This window comes from Meleagris gallopavo, chromosome 1, assembly GCF_905368555.1.
Source record: "Meleagris gallopavo chromosome 1, MGAL_WU_HG_1.1, whole genome shotgun sequence".
Classification (NCBI taxonomy): Eukaryota; Metazoa; Chordata; class Aves; order Galliformes; family Phasianidae; genus Meleagris; species Meleagris gallopavo.
Genome location: NC_139404.1, coordinates 99,295,043 through 99,314,804, shown reverse-complemented (window position 1 = coordinate 99,314,804; position 19,762 = coordinate 99,295,043). Strand labels below are relative to the sequence as shown.

Below are 19,762 nucleotides of genomic sequence, written 5' to 3'. Positions count from 1 at the left end.
TAGTTAACTAGAGGTTCAATAATATTTCTGCTAGGTGACATTATTCTGTTTTGATGTGCCAAAACAGCACCAAAGGGTGGATTAAGTACCAATCTATATAAATGAACAGATTTCAGTGACAGTCCAAAATTTTCTTTAAGGGAACTGTAGAGATTATTTCATGGAAAGCTGTGGCTATGGAAATGTGAAGTTACTAACTGCCTCTTTTCTATGTACAATTTAATTTTTGAATCAGATAGCCAAAACTTCATGCCTAAATTAAATCAGTTAATGTCATAGAATCACAGAATCATAGAACTGCTCAGATTGGAAAAGACCTTAAAGATCATCAGGTCCAACCACAGCCTAACCATACTACCCTAACTCTAACAACCCACCACTAAGTTGTGTTCCTGAGCACCACATCCAAAGGTTCTTAAACACATCCAGAGATGGTGACTCAACCACCTGCCCGGGGAGCCTATTCCAGTGCTTAACAAGCCTTTCTGTAAATAAGTTTTTTTCCTGATATCCAACCTAAACTAACCCTGGCGCAACTTGACGCCATTTCCCCTCGCCCTGTCATCTGTCATTTCATTTTTCCCCAGAATTACTAAGGTTACGCTGACAACATTATCAGTCAAATCAAAATAACTGATAGACTGCTTCCAGAATACTTTCAAAAGTCATTAGGAGAGAATAATGTTAATATGATGTACCTCACCTGCGATGAGGTAAGTACATACCATGCATGGTTACCAAGACTCAGCTAACCCGAGTAAATTCAGCTACCTACGCCATCTCAGGCAAATCAAAGAATCAGTTATTAGAATGACTGAATACTTCCTTGCTTTCTTCTTCCCACAACACAACGTAGATCTGAAAACTTGTAGTCAGTTTCTGTAAGGACTCCAGAAAGCAGAATACAATTTGCTATCAAAGACTATTTTTCATCAGAAAAATGAATAGAGTTATCAACATATATGCATGTCAGCTTGTTATTTATTTTAAAATTTTGTGTCATTATGCTCTCCTGACATTGTATTACATAATGATGCACATTCTGTCTTTCTCCTCTGCCCCAATTTCCCATGAGACAATCACTTCTCATGGAAAATTAGGCATTTCTATTTCAAGTAATGCTTTTTCTGAAAGCAACAAAAAAATAATATAGTTAAAGGAAATTTCAAGAAGTTCACTGATTGGACTTTAGAAAGATGATTTTATTTCAGTACACCATACACCTCTCGCTTGGGATCTGATGTACATCCCCCCTCTATAGAATTAATCCTATAGCTTCTGAACTATTTTCCTATGGCAACTGAGAAACCTAATTTCCTCAACACTTCTCACATTCAGTGAGGAGAGAATATCTAGTCACAATAACAGGTGAAACTACAAATGAAGATAGTGGTTACAGACACTCTTCTATGAAATATTTAAGGACCATGGCTTGCTGTGCATTACTGTTCAGCACTTTATTATTTATTCAAGATAATATAGTAGTTGGAAAATTAAAGTCCATTCTTTGTCTTCTGCCTTTCTTGGATTTTATTTTCTTAAGTGCACATTTGACGTAAAAGAAAGGAACATAGTTCTTTGTTTTCCAGTGCCTCTGCAACCACCAAATCAACTGCAGTCTTTCGCCACTTTATCTTCCTCCATAGTTATGACTGAAGCCAAATACACAGTTCTGTATATGCCAAGCACCTTCCATTAAGACAATTTTTAAATTTCAATCTGATGGTTTAATTTTATACTTATGCCATTATTTACTTGCCATACATGCAAATTACATTCAATGCCAGAAGAAACCTAAATATAAGCTATGTAAATTAGGTTTATTTCTTAACTGTTCATAAGATATGTGGAGATAAATCAGTTCACCTTTTTTTTTTGTTTTGTCTTGAAGGGCTTTACTTATTAGATTGTAAATCTTACCTTTACACACACAGTGTAATACTTGCAATGATGCCACACTGAAGAAGAAATTAATTAGCTAATTTCACTGAACTGATTTCCTTTTTAAGCCTTACCTCTAGAATCAGCTTTCTTCCTGCACTGTAGGTCTTAAGATGCGTTGAATTTTTTACTGGTAGAACTAATTTTCCTCTTTTCCACTGAACTGAGGCAGATGGATTTGCTAGTACTTCACATGTTATATTGATGGGATTGCCTTCCCAAGAGAAATACATAGTTTGATTTGACAGAAACATTGGAGCATCTGTAAAAAAAAAAAAAAAAAGAAGCAATACACGAATACATTAACTGTTTCAGTAAAACAAGCTATATAAACCTATTGAAACATTAACGTTTTAGAAAGTTTAATTGAATTCTGTTTCAATTTATTACTAACCATGACAACAGCAGTATACAATCTTGAGTTTCTAGAGACCTAATTTTCATATGCTCCTCCTCTGCTGAAATTGTTTCAGATGAAATTCTCAGGAAGAGAAGACCTATCAATTATATTTAATATTAGGCAACATCAGTCCCTTAAAAGACGTGTTTCAGAAATGACAAAGATTATTTCTTCCCAAGGATGAGAAACTCTTCAGTAAGACCCTTGTGTGACAAATGTAATTGGACTATGAAACTTATATAAGTTGTTTAGTGATTGAATTTATAGTGTCCACTTTTGCCATGGAGAAATTACATTCACTATGAATGTTCATAGAATATCTATCACCAATTTTCTATTGGAATTACCATTCACCTTATCAAATCCTTCTAAAGATGCTTAGCAGTGAGAATAAACCTAGAAGAAAAAAAAATGAAAGCGAAAAGAATACCTAAAATATTGCAATGTATTCTACCAACTTCAGGTAAAATATTGTACATGAATACACTTTCTATTTAAGATAATCTTCGTACCAGTTCCTTAAAAAAAAACAAAGTTACAGAAAATCAAAAAATCATGCATCTTCCTTGCAAATCTGGCTGTACATGGCTATGTTAAACATGTAGCTAAACACTGAATCAGATAGAGAGAAAATGTCTGGTTTGCGAACTAATTATAATTTTGAGAACACAGTGCCTGCAGTGACAAGGATCTTCGACTCTACACAGTTTTCTGGAGACCCCGATGGCCTCCAGAAAATGAGAAGAAGGGAGCAATTCTTCCCCTGCTTTTCTGCGTATGTCTTGGGTAAAACAGTATTTTTTGTCTACTGAGTATTTTGAAGTATCCTTTTCATTTTAATCCCACTCATTATATTTTAAGAGTATTAAGTGAGTATTCTTTATATTACTGAAAGTTAGGGAAACGAACACAATTCTTGAGGATAATCATCAATTATAATGGGTGTCATGAAATCTCTTTTTAATACCTGAAATATTTACATGTATATTTTAATAAAGAAACTGCTTTCTTCTTTCTGTAGTGCATGTTTTCAACTTCCTTATGTGTTTGCCTTTCTGCAAAACTAACTTTTTGGTGTTACTATGCTGCTGGTGCATGCATACTTACAGGCTTTTACAAGACAACTGTCATCAGTTCCAAGTACAAATCAAGTCTGCTATACTGATCAACACAATCAACGTATTTTGAATAAACAAAGTATGTCTTCCCATGGCTTTATTTACAAGACACAGAAGCTTGTCCTTTTTTTCAAGTGTTATAGCAAGAAATTCTACTGCCCATTGATTCTCATAGACCTTTAAAATACATAATTCAGCATCTAAACATCATGCAAAGAATAGAGTACTAAAAAGTGTTCTGGATGTTTTGACATTTCAAAACATAAGACCTCCCTGAAAAAAACAAACCTTTGCATATATCTGTTTTACACTCAAGTATGGAATGCTGGAATATCAAAAGTCCAACTCCTGCCTTTTCCTCTAGAAAATAATTTAGCAGTAGAAGTCACTTGAAGGAAAACTTCGTGAACTGATCTCTGCCTAGCAGACACTTTTGTACTGAATGTGACAAATGTATGGATAAAATCTCATCACAGTGTGCATGAGACACAAAATGTGGTTACCACACAACAGATTTTAGATAAGCTTTACCCTCTATAATGCATAATTTCTCATGATAAGTTCATTCTGTCCATGAACAATGGCATGAACATGGAAGATGTAATAATGCTCTGTGGGAACCCAAACAACTTTCCTTCCTAGGTAAGATTGCATAATTTGATGCTTACTGTGGTCTTAAGTATACATTTGGCCAATTTATATTACATGTAAGTGTTACAGGTAAAAAAGGACTGCACACTTGCTCTACATACATTTAGGAGAACAGGAACTTTCATTTTAGACTGCTCTATCTTCTCAAGATACATATTTATTGGATGCGTACAGTATCTGTTTATGTTTTAAAAGAATAATTTACAAGGGGTTTGGGGCTGTGATTTATATATGACTACACATACTAACAGCAGTTTTAACATTCAAAATCACAAATACTACTAGAAGTCCTTCAAATAAAGATATACCAAAATCAACAACTCCCAAATGTAAAGCACTGCTAAACAAAATGAGCTTTTCATTGTCCCTCTTAAAAGCCTTGGGGAAAAAAAAGGCTTTTCAGTAATTTCTCTACTAGTTAATAGATCCAATGAAGGGAAAAGGAAACATTAATGGTTTTATTCAGACAAATCATCTTAAATTCACTAGTCAGTAATAGATAATTGGAATGATGTTTCATACGAAGAAAAAGGTCTGGAAATCATTATTAAAGTATGTATAGAAGATAATATTTCTTTTAAAATAAAAATGCTGAAGTGAAAGGAGATAATTGTTTTATAGAGAGATTTTTCTTTCTCTTCTTGTACATTCTTCATCATTAACTGTAGTATAGCAGGCTTAAATGGTTACAAAATTGGTATTTCAAAGGGAAGCACATAATATGTTTAGCATAAGGCAGTGAACAGAAAAAGAAACACTTCAAAGTTTTGAAAACATAACACTGACTATTTGATGCTTTAAAATCTAATGTCTTCAGTCTTTTAAAATAACTGAGTAACATAAATATCCTATGTCATACAGTGATGTAGGATATTTAAATGCAATGCATGTACTGTATAATAAGAAAAAAAAACCAGATACATGAGAAAGGTGAAACAACAACAAAAAAAATAGAAATATGTAACTCAAGATTCACTTGTGCCAGCCAACAAATCAGTTCAGGGCTGTTCATAAATTAACCATTCTTTTTAAGCATTTGTCCATTGAATACTACTAGTTTAAACAACATACTTGACTTTTAAGTGGATAAATACAAAACTATGAGATTGAAAGCACTTCATAAAAAAAAAAAATGTTCACAAATTTAATAAAAACTGAGTCACAGATATTTATTACACTTAAATCTTATGACTGTACTAAAAATAAAAAATATAAGTACTTTATAAGCTTTAATGATGAAACATGGAGTATTATTTTGGAGAGATGAGGTAACCCAAATTAAAAATATGCTTAGAATGAAGACACACTATGCCATATAGGTATGAAATTAAACAAAATCCTCTATTAGAGTAGGATTCTGTAAGCAATTCTAACTTCAGAATGGCACTTGAGAATATTAGGGAATCAGCACCAGCTATGTTCAAGTTTGTCATTTTCCTAAATGGGAAAGAAACTGACAGCACAGCACAACATTTAGGAAGAGTGGTTACTCATAAACAGTGTACAAAGATGGCGTAAGAGAAGCAGATGCTGAAAACTGTTTCTGGTATGTAGATATTCGTATTAGGTATAATGTCTGAGAACAGTGATTCAAGACAAATCAATAAATCATCTGTCTCATCCAGAAAATAATTCAATTAACAACTTCAAAGATCCAGTTCTGGTGTATGTTCAGAGTTGAAAAAAAATAATTGGATAAGGCAGATTACTGATTCAGTGCATGTGTCCAGACAGCCATAAAAGCAAACTAGTGAATCAGATTTGCACTTTATTTAAAAGTATATGCTATTCAATTTTTTGGTATTTGTTCCTCAAATAATTAATCTTCCAAAATCCCACAGTGAAAATACATAATGGATTGTCAGGTCTAAGATGCTCAATGACTTCCTGTACTACACTTTTGGAAATATCTCTCTTATTTTGTTAACACTGGCATATATTTCCCATTACCAAGAACTTGATACTTTAACAAATCTAGTGTTTTCCTTGACCTCAGTAATGATTTCCTTCCCCTTCCCTTTTTGGTTCTTCTTCAAATGCATACAATAAAACACATAGTAGTAAGATAGACTATCTACTAATTATACAGTTCATAAAAGAGTAGGAGTGCTCCAGTAAGGACAACCAAGTTCTAGTCCCTGATCACCTAAACTACGACATTATATTTTTAAACCCAAACATCGCACTGATTTCTTCATCTCCATAAAAATAGACACAAAATCATTTGTAATGAAGATAAGGTATCTTTCTGCTCGATGCAATGTGTGTTTTTTATGATGGTACCATCAGACGTTAGCAAATTATGAGTAATGAATGTCTGCATAGTTCTGGTGCTTCGTGCTGCCAGACACACAAAATCTCAATGTAATTTTTGCTGAATTTCAGTTGGCATGATGAAAAAGTATTTGGTTCATCACTTAAAAGACAAAAAAAAAAAAAAAAAGAAAGAAACCAGTTTCGTAGAAAAATATGCTGTGAATGGATAAACCTGTTTAAAATCATCTAAAACTGCCTAAAATATTTATGCTACTGCTGAGATACAGTTTTCAAGGTGGCACTTTGACATCTTCAGCTGGTCTAATTTCACTAAGTTTAATCTGAATTCATAGCTTCCTGATTTACTAATGTATGGTTTCTGAAAATCTGTGATCTTATGAGTTGTAAGTATCTCTGATATTTACATATTTCTTATTCAACAACCAGAAATAAAGGGAAGTCATTGCCTGCAAATGACTGCTGTGAATTCTACTATGTGCTTTCAGTGTGAGTTTATTTGAGTACAAGAGTTTTAGTGTTCAAAGATTCATATGGGGTCAAAACACGAAGGGAATGTCCATCAGATGGAGAAAAAAAGACAATAAAATTGTAGTTCAGTGATATAAGCTAATATGATGTTTAAAGGAAACATACATCTGTTGGCCATTTTCTGATAGTACATGTCCAGGTACACTAGCTATATCAATTACAGCAGAATCTCTCCCCCTCTGCAGATCTCTCATAATAGTAGAAATGTTCACATACTGCCAATTACTGAAACATCATTTTTGGATAGCATCAGTTGGCATCAAAATTTCAATCACTACATGCATTCCAGGATAGAATTACTGGAGAAATTTAGACTTCTGATTACACAATTCTCACACAGCTGGAAGTAAAAAACTGCAATGCCTTTCTCAAACCAGGATTCTGACTCCATGTCTACTCCTATCCTACTTTTCATACTTTTAAGAACAAAATTCAGCTTCATGTCTTTACCTTCTGTACTTCCCTGTCATCCTTAGATCCACAACACAACTCTTGTTCATCTCTTTCCTCTATTCCCTTCCCTCCCCTCTCCCTTGCTTTCCCTTTCCATTCCATATTCCCAAAACCATAATAGTTGTTCCTATATGGAACAGGGATTCAGCCTTTGGATCCCTTCACTTTACAGTCAGTGTTGTCCAGAAAAGAACAGTAATCTCCATGAAAGTTTTAGGAACAGCTTAAAAATAATAATAGCACTGCTGAAACTACCTTGTAAATCCAACTCAGCTTCCAACAGGTTGATTTTCCTAAGCCTATACCTATAAACCCACAGACCTTCAGTAGAGGTTTCTCAAACTCACCTGTTGTTTCCCTCCCTAATTTAGCCCTATGCTCCCAGTGTGTGAAGAAAAAGCAGGTCAGGGGTAAGTTCTGTGGTGAGATCCATACCAGGTAGATGATACATTTGTAGATGTTTCAATCACTTCAAGATCCTCTGAGCACAAAAAAAGAAAGATTTTATCTAGGAAAAAATTACTTGCAAAATTCTATTAAATTTTCAAATTATGAAAACTACAGTTTAAAATTTCAGTCCTTGCTATCACTTATTTTACATTTTTAGCCCTACAAGAAAAACTCGTGAAGCAAAATGAGGATGAAAGAAATATTAAATATATATATATATATATATTTTAAATCTTTACTTACACAGTTGAATACATGAAAAATAATGATGGCAAGTAAAGATGTTTATGTAAACATGAATGAAACTACTAAATCTGAAAAGAAACAGAATAAAATTCAAAATACTTTATTCAAGCCAACAAGGTATTAAAAATCTACTTAAAATGACATCAAGCACGCTGTAATGTCAACGAGACCATTATATAATAATGTAATACAGAGCTGCATTTGGAAAAAAAAAATTAGAGATATTCTTGACGTGAACGTAGTATTTTAACAAGTTGTAGGCATACATAGGTCAAAAATCTTTAAAAATGGAAATTACTGGTTTAAGTAATAGGTTGATTTATTGCATAGATGAAGAAATTATCATTTTACATTTATTGTGGCAGAATGAGAAAGAGAAAACAAAGCTGCATTCATCTATGTTCCAGTACAGGCAGTCTTGGTAAAATGTTTTTTGCCAAGTGACTTTATGCAACAATCCTCATTCTTGCTCATTTAATTATTTGATTCCCTTTAAATTACTGAAACAGAATACCAAATTTATTTCTATGTATGAACAAAAGGTAGACAAGGAAAAGTTGTCTTAACCAGTGTCACTCCTGAGCCCTAAACTTATGCTATAATAACAGTATATATGTCATGATGCTAACAATTGATCTCAACCATCTTTCTTTTCTCATTTGAGCTGTAAATTTAACAAGAAGAAATGTAACTAAAACCACAAATATCTTAGAAAAGATGCAAAATCTTCCAGAATATTTCAGTATTTTGTTTGACTTCGTTGCTTTTGGTAATATTTACTTTTTCTTAGGTCAAATATATTTACCAGCATTGTTCTCAGGCAGTGCTAACAAGATGCGGCTAACTAGATCATAATCATTCATATGTGGTAACGGAGTCCCCAAGAGCTGGGACTGCTGAGTCTGAAGAAGGTTCAGTGGAGATCTCATCAGTGCACACAAATATCCAAAAGGACGGTTTAAGTAGATGGAATCAGGTTCTTTTCAATGGTGCCAGTGACAGGACAAGAGGCAATCCCATCCAACTTCAAACATTTGGTGACTACATGAGTAGTAATGGGCTGTTCCTACACTGATCATATTTGTAGAATTTATAGTGTCAGTACATACCTGGAATTCTATTTGGAATCAGTAATCAGTAATGTTATTTTCATTAATTCAAAACCTTCCTTCTTTGAAGTAAGGTAGAATTTGTGGCTCAACTTATTCAGTCTGCTTTTAAGTAATTGTTTTTTTGCAAAAAATGTGTTTTTTGCAAAGGTATAAATTAAATAGCAAGAATCGAAAGCATCTGAAATAACTGCAGTGCAACTGACTAACATAACAAAGGCCTAAAAGGTTAACCTATTTAGAAAGCAAAAATCGATTAATTTAACAGTAAAGAGGTTGATTTCGAGTTGAGAAGAAAAAAAAAAAAACTTTTTAATAAGCAGTAGTGTAAAATAATAAATACTGCAAAAGTTAATTTACTGATAAATAGTATTCTGCACTGCTACACATTTTTTTTTTTTTGTGTAATTGAAAAAATGTTGGTATGTAATAAGGAATAAAACTACAAATTTCAGCTGTGGACAAAAAGAACAGTAGTAAGCAAATCTTCTCATTTATGGATGAAATTATTAATTACTTAAATGTTTTCCAGAAATTGTTTTCTAAGAAATCATATTTTTCAACCACTCATGTGGCTGGTCTCATATAAAAATGTACTGTATTACCAAATGTAATATGTTTGTGATTGATAGTCTATTATCCACAACACTAGCTTACCATGAGGTTGGATCTTACAGCATATCTAATAACTGCAGAATGGAGAATTTCAAATGGAACTGAGTGATGCGAAAACATGTAATTGCTGGTAAGAGATGTATTCTCCAAAGGAACTTGCAATTCCCTTTGGTAATATAAAGTGATTGGATATACATGTGTATTACTGTAGCATGCACATGCCTGCTCCTAGGTGTAAACAATTAAGTGGTTTGAATATTTCTGATTGTGTTAATGACAGTTGAAACACAACGAAGAGAACCGCTTGTAGGAGTCATAGTCTGTTAATCATTACTGGATTGTTTAAATCCTTTCCAAATTAGTAATGCATGCTTATTGAGAATAATATCTGAAGATAGATTACCCATCATATCTAATATGTCAAAATTATGCATTTTCATTCTCTAATCACTGCTGTGAATAACTCATAGAAAAACACCCAAGAAATAATGTGTTCTCTCAGCAAAAATTTTCTTCTTTTAATCAGATCTATATTGGGATTTTTAAGACTCCCTTATATCCCAAGTGTATATTTTCAGAATAAACATATCTCAGCTAAAACCACAACAGTACCACATAGAAATGCAAACATTTGTACTGAAAACTGTGACTTGCAAAGGCACCTGATTTGTATGTCCAAATCACTTTGTAATTCACTGGGATTTATACATTTTATCTCCTTAGGTCCTTTTGAAAACCCCACCTTTAGAGTACTTTCTGCTATATCTAATTTTTTAAAAATTAGTTGATTCAATTATTATTATTATTGGCAGTAGTAATTATGATTAATGTTAATAACACCCAATACTCAGCTTAATATGTATAATCAAAATTTGCAGTTGATTATATTCATTAATGAACCATATTAAGAATGATATCTTATTTTTCATGTACTTGTTTTTTTACATATTAAATATAAGGAAAACCAAAGAGAACTGAACACAAAGATGACTTTGTAGGGAGAAATCATTGAAGTGCCTATGGGCTCCAAACAATTTATGGCTGTCTAGCATTTACTTCAGATAAAAGGCAGGGTTAACTGCACCCAGATGGTATCAAACCTGATAATCTCCTTCTGTCCTGGAGAACTACTCTTATCATCAAAAATAACCTCAACAGAGAACAAGGATAAAGTATAGAAATTCTGTGCAATCCCACTGTCAGTTTAAATCTCTGACAGAGGACAGTAAGTAAAGGATGAGACAGTGATACCAGGGCACTTTGTGTCTCCATTAGGGCTGTTTAACTGCACTGTCGTTTGAGAATGTGCCAAGAACATGCCTTCCCTCCTGACAACAAAAACTACCAAATGCCTTAAAAACATATAAAGAAGACTACTGATATTATGGAGTAACATTAGGTGCATCAGTTATTCATGTCTGGGAGCTACGGAACACTATGTACAAATAGGCCTCAGTTCTTTATTTATGTTTTAATTTTAAAATACTGAAATTTATACAAGAATATTATTAAAATAATAAAAATTCTGATAAAATGGTCTACTAGTGATTATGCAAAGAGTGAACCTGAAAAAAAATTGATCTCAAAATTCAGTCTGAAGAGAAGAAAACCAAAATCAATGAAATAGAAATTACATTATTTTTCATATCTGTAATTTTGTAAATGAATATTAAAAAAAAAAAGCAAACCTGATAGCAATGTTCATATAAACAATATACTGAAAAAAAGATCAACAATAGAAAGAAGGTCAAATCATTTATTCAATATCAACTTCACAGAATCTCAAAAAATTCCCCTCTTTTCCCATTTTTGCTGTGAAGACCAATCAGTTATTTAGTTTTTGAACATGTAACTTTTGCTGAAAGTTTCTAACTTGCTAATTATAAAAGGAAATAATGAATGAAAGGTAATTATGGCACTTACTACAAAACAAAATAAACACACACAAAACAGGGGGAAAAAGCACTTTGAGAAAAGCACTCTGCTATTTTTGGGAACAAAAAACTATGGGGAAAAAGTGATAAGAATCATCTTCTGACAGATCACTTGATAAGACTGTTTCATCACAGAAGGTTATGACAGGAATGAGACTGATGGAGGATGAGGCCAGAATGAAGATCCTGTCCTCTGAGGACACTATTTTAAAGGGCAGAAGTCTTTTCCATTAGACAAGTTGTTCTTTTTGCCTGGGTAAGACAAGCAACCTACAGTTGCAGTTCACACACTGATGCAAAGTTATTTTGAACACAAATTTAAAACTGCTCTAAGGGGTTAGTCAGAATGCCAACAGAGCCAGACTTACATTGTATCTCCTCAAATACACTAGCACTGCATTATAAAATTACTCCACACTGATTGGATATGAAAATGTTTCTATTTTTGGTATTCAAAGAACACCTGCGCTAGAAAAAAAACCACATTATTTGGCTTAAACTTCAGTGTCAGTTCAAGTTTTCAAAACTGGAGATTCCAGTTCTATAAATTTCATTTTACACTAGATTAAATAAAAATCTTGTGTTATACATCAAAAATAATCATCACAATGAATAATCTCTCTGATGATAGAATAATACATCTATGTTATTTTAAAAACTGTTTTTATCAGATTTCTAAACTGCAATGTTTTAAGTTGTGTCAAAAAGTGTTTGTACTAAGGCATAAACTCAGAATCAAAACAGTATGCTAATCTATCTTCACACATAGATTGCTTCTATACATACAGCAAATTAAGCGTGTCATACTAGTCACATTAATTCAATTGGAACATATTGGAATATTTAAATTAATAGCATTTTCTTCAAAAATTTCACCCTGAAATATGTTAAAATGTCATTAAGTGTATAAACACAGAAATTTTGTTGTGGCCTTTGATATGAATTCTGTGTTTCTAATGAGTTCTTCATTTTCTGTTGCCAATGTTTCATAAAATATAATACATTCTATAACTCCCTTGTGAATACAAAAAAAAAAAAACCCACAAAACCACAACAATATTAAATTTTAAGTCATAATGGCTACATAAAATTAATCAAACAATATGATTTATGTCATTTTACGTGTAGCGTAAGATGTGATCTAGAACGGTACAGAAATTTTAAAGGAGCTTCAATGAACTTTCATTTTTATCTAATAAAGAATTTTTCCCTTGAATACATAAAATATAAATAATTATCAGTGCACCAGAAAGTCCTGAGTCAGTATTTTAAACTCACATGCTTCTAAAAGAGTAATAATGTTTTGCAAATTTCAAATTCCTTCAAATATCTTTTTTTTAAAGCGGTTATGTTAAAGCAATTGTAATTACTTCTTCTATGACATCTGAGCTGCATTCCTAACATCCAATTTCAATGTAGAAAAATTCTTGTTTTTCTTTCAGATTTCTTTCCTATATAAACATTAAAAAAATAATGGAAATGCAACAGTATACTGAAGTAACTTTCAGAACCCTTCCAGAAATCCATCATTCGATAGTCTGCAATCATTACTGATCTCTGTATCATAGATACAGAACTTTTGCTTCAGAAGTTTGAACAAAAAGGTGTTTTAAGCTACAATTTTCCACCGTATTTTCCTGTATTTGAAAATAAAAACCCTCTGATGGCTTCTAAAACATCAGACTCTTCTCTAAGCAAAAGTATATCTTACTTACTGCCTAGACAAAAGTTTTGAATGAAATGCTCTGTCCACAAAGCACTGTGTGTAAGTAAAATTGTCACAAACCTTGAACTCCATGAGGAGATGTAACAAAGGGATACTTTTAGGGGATTAAAAGAGCTACAAAACCAAACCAAACCAAACCAAACAAAACGAAACCAAAGAGTGTTTAATCTTAGAAGTTTAAGCTCCAGCCTCAGCTGCTGCTCAAATCAGTCCTTACTGAATACTTTGCCCCCACAGCAGTCTCCCCTAGCCCAAAGACTTGAAATTTGGCATTAATTAAGTAGCTAGGACCATTAGAATATGATATGAGATGAAACCCTGTTGCATTTAAATCCCTGACAAAGAGTCATGTAAACTTCAATAAAGCAAAGATTCCTCCACAGAATTCATTATCACTGACTACAGAAGTACATACTTTCTTAAATTATGCAAGTTTAAACATCAAGGAAAAAATGACCTTCCATTAAGAATGTACTTTTGTTTTTTAGAACAATTTTTAAAGAGAAAACAAAATATGGGAACTTACATTCAATATCAAGGTACATGCTCTTTTGGTGCCCACCAATTCTACTTGCAGCTTCACAGTCATATCTCCCTGAATCTGACAACTTCACATCTTTAATATGCAGTGACGATTTTCCATGCTGCCCTTTGACTTCTATACGGCCATCTGGGCTCTGTTTACATTGATTTAGGAAAAAGAAAGGTTTTATACAGGTGTGTATATTTATATATGCTTTATATATTAAACACGATTGATATAGTATGACTGAAAGCATTTCTTCACCTGAGGTGAAACTATTACTGACAGATAGGCAATTTCAAAATTTGACAAATGAATTAAAAATATAGAGAAAAGATGCTGTTCTACTTCTACGCACTATAATCATGGGAATAAGTACATGCTTAAAGGAACACAGTCAAGGTAAATCACAAAAATTATCAAATGGCACGGTGAATGACATACTGAAAGCCTGTTTATGACCTCATTCATTTTGCTATGATGATGCGGTTAATGAAAATACTATGTGTAAAATCATGTCTCATATAACAGTTGGCATTATCACTTCTGCTCTTAAAATGCCCCTGAGACCCCACGAAACAATGATCAAAATACAAATCCAGTCACAGACTTCTAATTTGCGTTACTCATATTTTCTTGTCAGAAGCTTAGAATTGTTAAAAACACGATTCAAAAATGTAAATTGAATTTCTGGATTTCATTTTTATATCATTGCAAGGAAGAAGGAAGGAGATAAAAATGAATACTATCTCCTTTTTCTAGAAAATAATTTTTACAACAAATAATACTAGCTCTACTTTTTCTAGAAAATAATTTTTATATTCATCGACTTGATAAAAAATAATATCCCAATCCCCTAACCCAAACCTATTTGACCTTCAAGACTATAAAAGAGGAGGGAAAACAGTTAAAAAAAAAAAATCCAGTCATTTGCACTTCAACTTCCATGGAGCAGTATACCTGAGAGAAAAAAATAAAGTTATTTTTAATCTGGTTCTACAAATTACTTGTTCCATAGTATTGGGAAACTTTACTTCTTTGTTTCATTTTTATTTCATTTAAAAAAAAAAAAAGGTTGATAAAAATAGTGATATATACCTACCTTCATTACTGAGAAAAGTGGAAAAGGGAGAGAAAAGAAATTTAATGTCCAATTCTATAACTACATATATTCATGACCTTACACAAATTGTTTTGTCAGTGAATGCAGAAAAATATGCATACACTTAAGAATACTAATATTCAAAATAAAGCAGTCATATACAGTATTCTTTATATCAGATTTCTAAGAAGGAAAAGAGCATCGGACTCCATGAACACTGAATTTTATTTCCTGTGAAAATCTCACAGTACAGACACATGGCTATGAAAACATAATGCAGGAGAAAATCTAAATTACTTTGGATTGGTAACCATTAATAAGTCCAGCTCTCTCTTACAAAATTTCTAATGCTGAACATTCTGTTTTCATTATACATTTAAAACAAGGAACAAATTATGAAGTTACTACTAAACATGCTAAAGTACTGCAGTGCTGAAAGTAATAAACTGCGGGAAGAGGATTTCCTGGAATAACTAAAATGCAATTTCTTTAAAACAAACAAACAAAAAAAAAGCCACAACAATTTTCTAATCTCTGATATACCTATATTTACAAGCACAATATAATTTATCTAATGATTATTTCCTTATTACATATTACATGTACTTTGGCCAATTTATTTCTGATTTTAACTTAGCTAGAAGTATTTCTCAAAGAAGCCAAAGTTTAAGTTGTGAAAAGATATACACTGAAACAACGTGTAACAATGATTCAAAGAAACAGTGCTACTTTCGGGACATCAAAAGGACATTTTTTACAGTTCAACACTAGTACCAAGTACTGAAAATCACTATACAGAATCATAGAATGGCCTGGGTTGAAAAGGACCACAATGATCATCTAGTTTCAACCCCCCTGCTATGTGGGGGGTCACCAACCACCAGACCAGGCTCCCCTGGTCTATAGATATAGATATAAATCACTATAAAATACATTTACAATAATTGACTCTATACATTCTAAAGCAGAGATATGAGTGTTAATTGATGTTAAGAAAAGAAAAAAAAAATCACAAAGATCTCTAAATGGAGATCACAAAAAGATTCTCCTTCTTGTTTTATCTCATTATTTTCTACTGCTGGAAAATACTCCAAATATTTTGCTACATAGACATTTACCCAGAGTACCTTTCTGAAGTTGTATGTATGCATGTATGAGAAAACATATTTTATTCAAACACGAATGACTGAAAAATAGTAAGTCTCAGGGAAAATAATTTTTTATCTCTCTAGGGAAAAAGAAAACCAAAATATAATCAATACTCTGAATGGAAGAAGATTACAATCACAATATCTACTCTCACTATCACCAAATATTTACTAACAAGCATTTTCAGACAGATTTATGAGTTGATTCAGTTGATTTCAAAACCAATGAGATATTTTCATTCAAAGTCCACAAAAATGAATAAAATGTGTAACAATTATAGGCAATAAAATAATCTGGCCCAGATGATTCATAAAATATCAATATTTAACAATTAATCTCTAGTTTTTCAAAATTGTCTGAGAATGACCTCCTTGAAATTGTTCATAAAATAATGCAAAATATGTGATATTTTTTTGCTGCAGTCCATAGAATGTGTATATTCCTCTGATTACTTCATAGGCAGTTGTTCCTGGTCCTATCCTGCAGGTGCCTTACTACAGCACTTCAAAGAATCAAGACTAATTGATACAATTCCATTCATTATTCTGTACTTCACTAAAATACATTGTTGAGCAAACATTCCTGACAAACAAAAATATATGAGATGTGAATGCAAATATATTCCAAGAAAATTCTCAAATAAACAAACAAACAAATAAATAAATAGAAATAGTTGTCTATGTCTAAGGATGATTCCCAGACTATCCTGAAGGGAAATGCATGCCTATTAGAAATGCTAGAAAATATGATCATTTTCCGCACAGACTTCAAAAACACCACTGTGTCTGTATTTCATCATTCTACAAAGTAAGTTGGCTAATAGGCATCTGGGTAAATAAATGAAGTACGTACTGGGATACTATAAACAGGTACAGTAACAACACAAACACACTGAAGCACAGCTTGGAAAGAATGGAGCAAAGTGACAGAAGTTGACTGCTTTGGACTCCTTTGAAGAGCAGTGAAGAAGATGGGAAAAAATATAACGCACAACTTTACCATGAAGCAAAAACTGAAACCACGCTATATTTTCCTGATCTTGTAAATGGCACTATCAAAATTAAAATATGCTGAGAAAGAAGTAATCTGCTTTCATCCATAATGTCAGTCTTTTTATATAACTTGGAGCTGCAAATACAAAATGCGAAACGGGGACAGCCCTAATCTTGGACATTGTGCCAATCAGAACTTGAAATCCCTTGGTAAAATCTTTCCAAGGTTTAATTCCTCCAGCAGTGAGTACGGACAGCACACATTAGCACCATTTCTCTCACAGTAGCAGACCAGAACTGGAAAAGGAAGAGGAATCACACATAGGAACATGAAGTACACCGCATCCTCGCTGGAGAAGTAGTATAGGCTGGAGAAATAGTATAGATGAGAACTCAAAACATAGACATAATCTCTGTAAATTGATAATGTTAATTACTCTCAAATCTGCCTGAAATGAATACGGACACTTACAGAATGGTGATATTCTATTTTTTCCATTTCAAATACCATAGTGGAAGAGATTTAAAATATGTATTACAATGTGTTCTTGTTCTGCTAAACTGAACATGGTTTTATTGCTTAGTAGTATTAAAGAATGCACAAAATAGACAAAACAAAAATGTGGACAGCCAAAACAGTCCATGTGGTTCAACACTCGTGACTTCTGCTGACTCACTGAATTACTCTGTACAACTGCAGATTATGAATAATCAGTGAAGTCTGAAAAAACATACATGACCAACACAGTTCTAAATCCACGAACACGTACATTAGAAGGCACTTACACTTAAAGGCACGAGAAGAATTATTTCAGTAAACAGATCATTGCGCGTCTCGCAAATGCTACAGAAAAACAAAGTGTTTAGAAGTTACTTTTTTTACAGCATTTTGGAAATCCCAATAAAAATCAAAATATTTCCCAACATAACTGTTAATCAAATAATTTTCTAAGAGTCATTAAAAGTTTTATCTTCAGTGCAGGCTTTGACAAATTTTTACTCACATGTAGCTGGCTCTGTGAGTTTACAGCTCTTTACAACTACCTGAAAGAAGTTGTGGAAAGGTGGGGGTCAGACTCTTCTCCTGAGTAACTAGTGACAGTACTAGAGGGAATGGCCTCAAGTTGAACCAGGGGAGATTCAGGTTGGATATTAGGAAAAATTTCTTCAAAAGAGTGGTCTGGCGCTGGAATGGGCTGCCCAGGGAGGTGGTTGAGTCACTGTCCATGTAGGTGTTCAAGAAATGTTGACAAGTTGTACTAAGGGATGAGGTTTAGCGGGGAAATATTGTTGGTAGGTGGATGGTTGGACTAGATGATCTCAGGGGTCTTTTCCAACCTTGGTGATCATATGATTCTATAATTCTATCCATATAAAACTCCTAACTTAAAATATAATGTTTCAAAGAAAAAAAACAACCTTTGGTATTTCAAGTACTGATAGCAGTCTAGTCTTTTGTCACTATCAAAGAAAACAAAATTGAACAAGATTGTTCCATACAGTAAAATTATAAATAACAGCAACATTTAACTACAAAACAAAACAAACGAAAAAAAAAAAGGAAGATTTTTCTACAATTTCAATATTCTGACTTGCAAAACAATAATTAAAAAATGAGTGCTATGAGTGCTATCTCATTGCTTGAGATTAAGTATAGATTCTATAAAAGTAAATAATTTTTATTTTATGACAAGAATTTATAATGCTGTACATGTTCTATTACAGGACTTTTTCTGTTAAGCTCTTCCTGTACTTCTGACATGATTTCAGTTTCACACATGAATATTTCCCACTTCTGGACTAGCTAATGCTGACCTGTCTGGACAGCACACAGCTCCAAAACCATGTCCTAGAGCTCCCAAGGTGGTATCAGAGTGATGATAACCATGTATTTCAAGGGTTCCACATGCTGAAGAGGAATGTAGCTTTCCGGAAATGACAGAATAGTGAGGTGTGAGTATAACACCTGCAAGTTACATGAACAGCTTCTTGGACAGAATAACCTAGGCTGATATCATGGAGGGTTAAATCTGTACAATCCCATTGGTGCTGTAGTTTAAAAAGCGTAATTTCTCAGGAGGGGAGAACTAGCTGATAATGATGCTCAGACTGTTATTCTTTTTGAATTATAGAAAGCTGTAATTGAGAAGAGGTGAATGCTGCAGTTAGCAGTTGAATTTGATTTATCAACCATTTCTCCATCTCTCACTGAGGAACTGTAGTACCAAATGAGATGAAGTTGTATGACAGCCAAAACATGCATTTGGAGCTGGCTGAAAGCAAAAGTGGAAGGTGAGAACAGATGCAGAAAGTGGTGACTTGTCTGTAGCTGGTTTTAGATAATGTCACTTTGACCATTAAAGCAACTGTGACTTTGTGTCAATTATATTCCCTCTTAGACTTCATGGTTTGGCTGATAAAGTACTCCTGCCTTGAAGTCCAAGTGCAAGACTGACATAAAAAACAACCCTGCATTTAAAATCTGGATATATTGAAACTCTTTTCTGTTGTGTTGTTGTTTTTTTTTTTCCCTAATGTTTAAGATTTA

The 19,762-nt window shown here is 33.0% G+C and overlaps 1 protein-coding gene across 1 annotated transcript in view; it reads right to left on the bottom strand.

Annotated features, from left to right (window-relative positions):
- NCAM2 (neural cell adhesion molecule 2) overlaps positions 1-19,762 on the bottom strand; it is a 260,302-nt gene that overhangs the window by 74,307 nt on the left and 166,233 nt on the right. Inside the window, exons 9-10 of the mRNA XM_085241440.1 lie at positions 13,975-14,125; positions 2,016-2,203 (exon numbers count right to left, since the gene is read on the bottom strand). Of these exons, the coding sequence (XP_085097566.1) occupies positions 2,016-2,203; positions 13,975-14,125 (339 nt within the window). The remainder of the gene's footprint in view (positions 1-2,015; positions 2,204-13,974; positions 14,126-19,762) is intronic.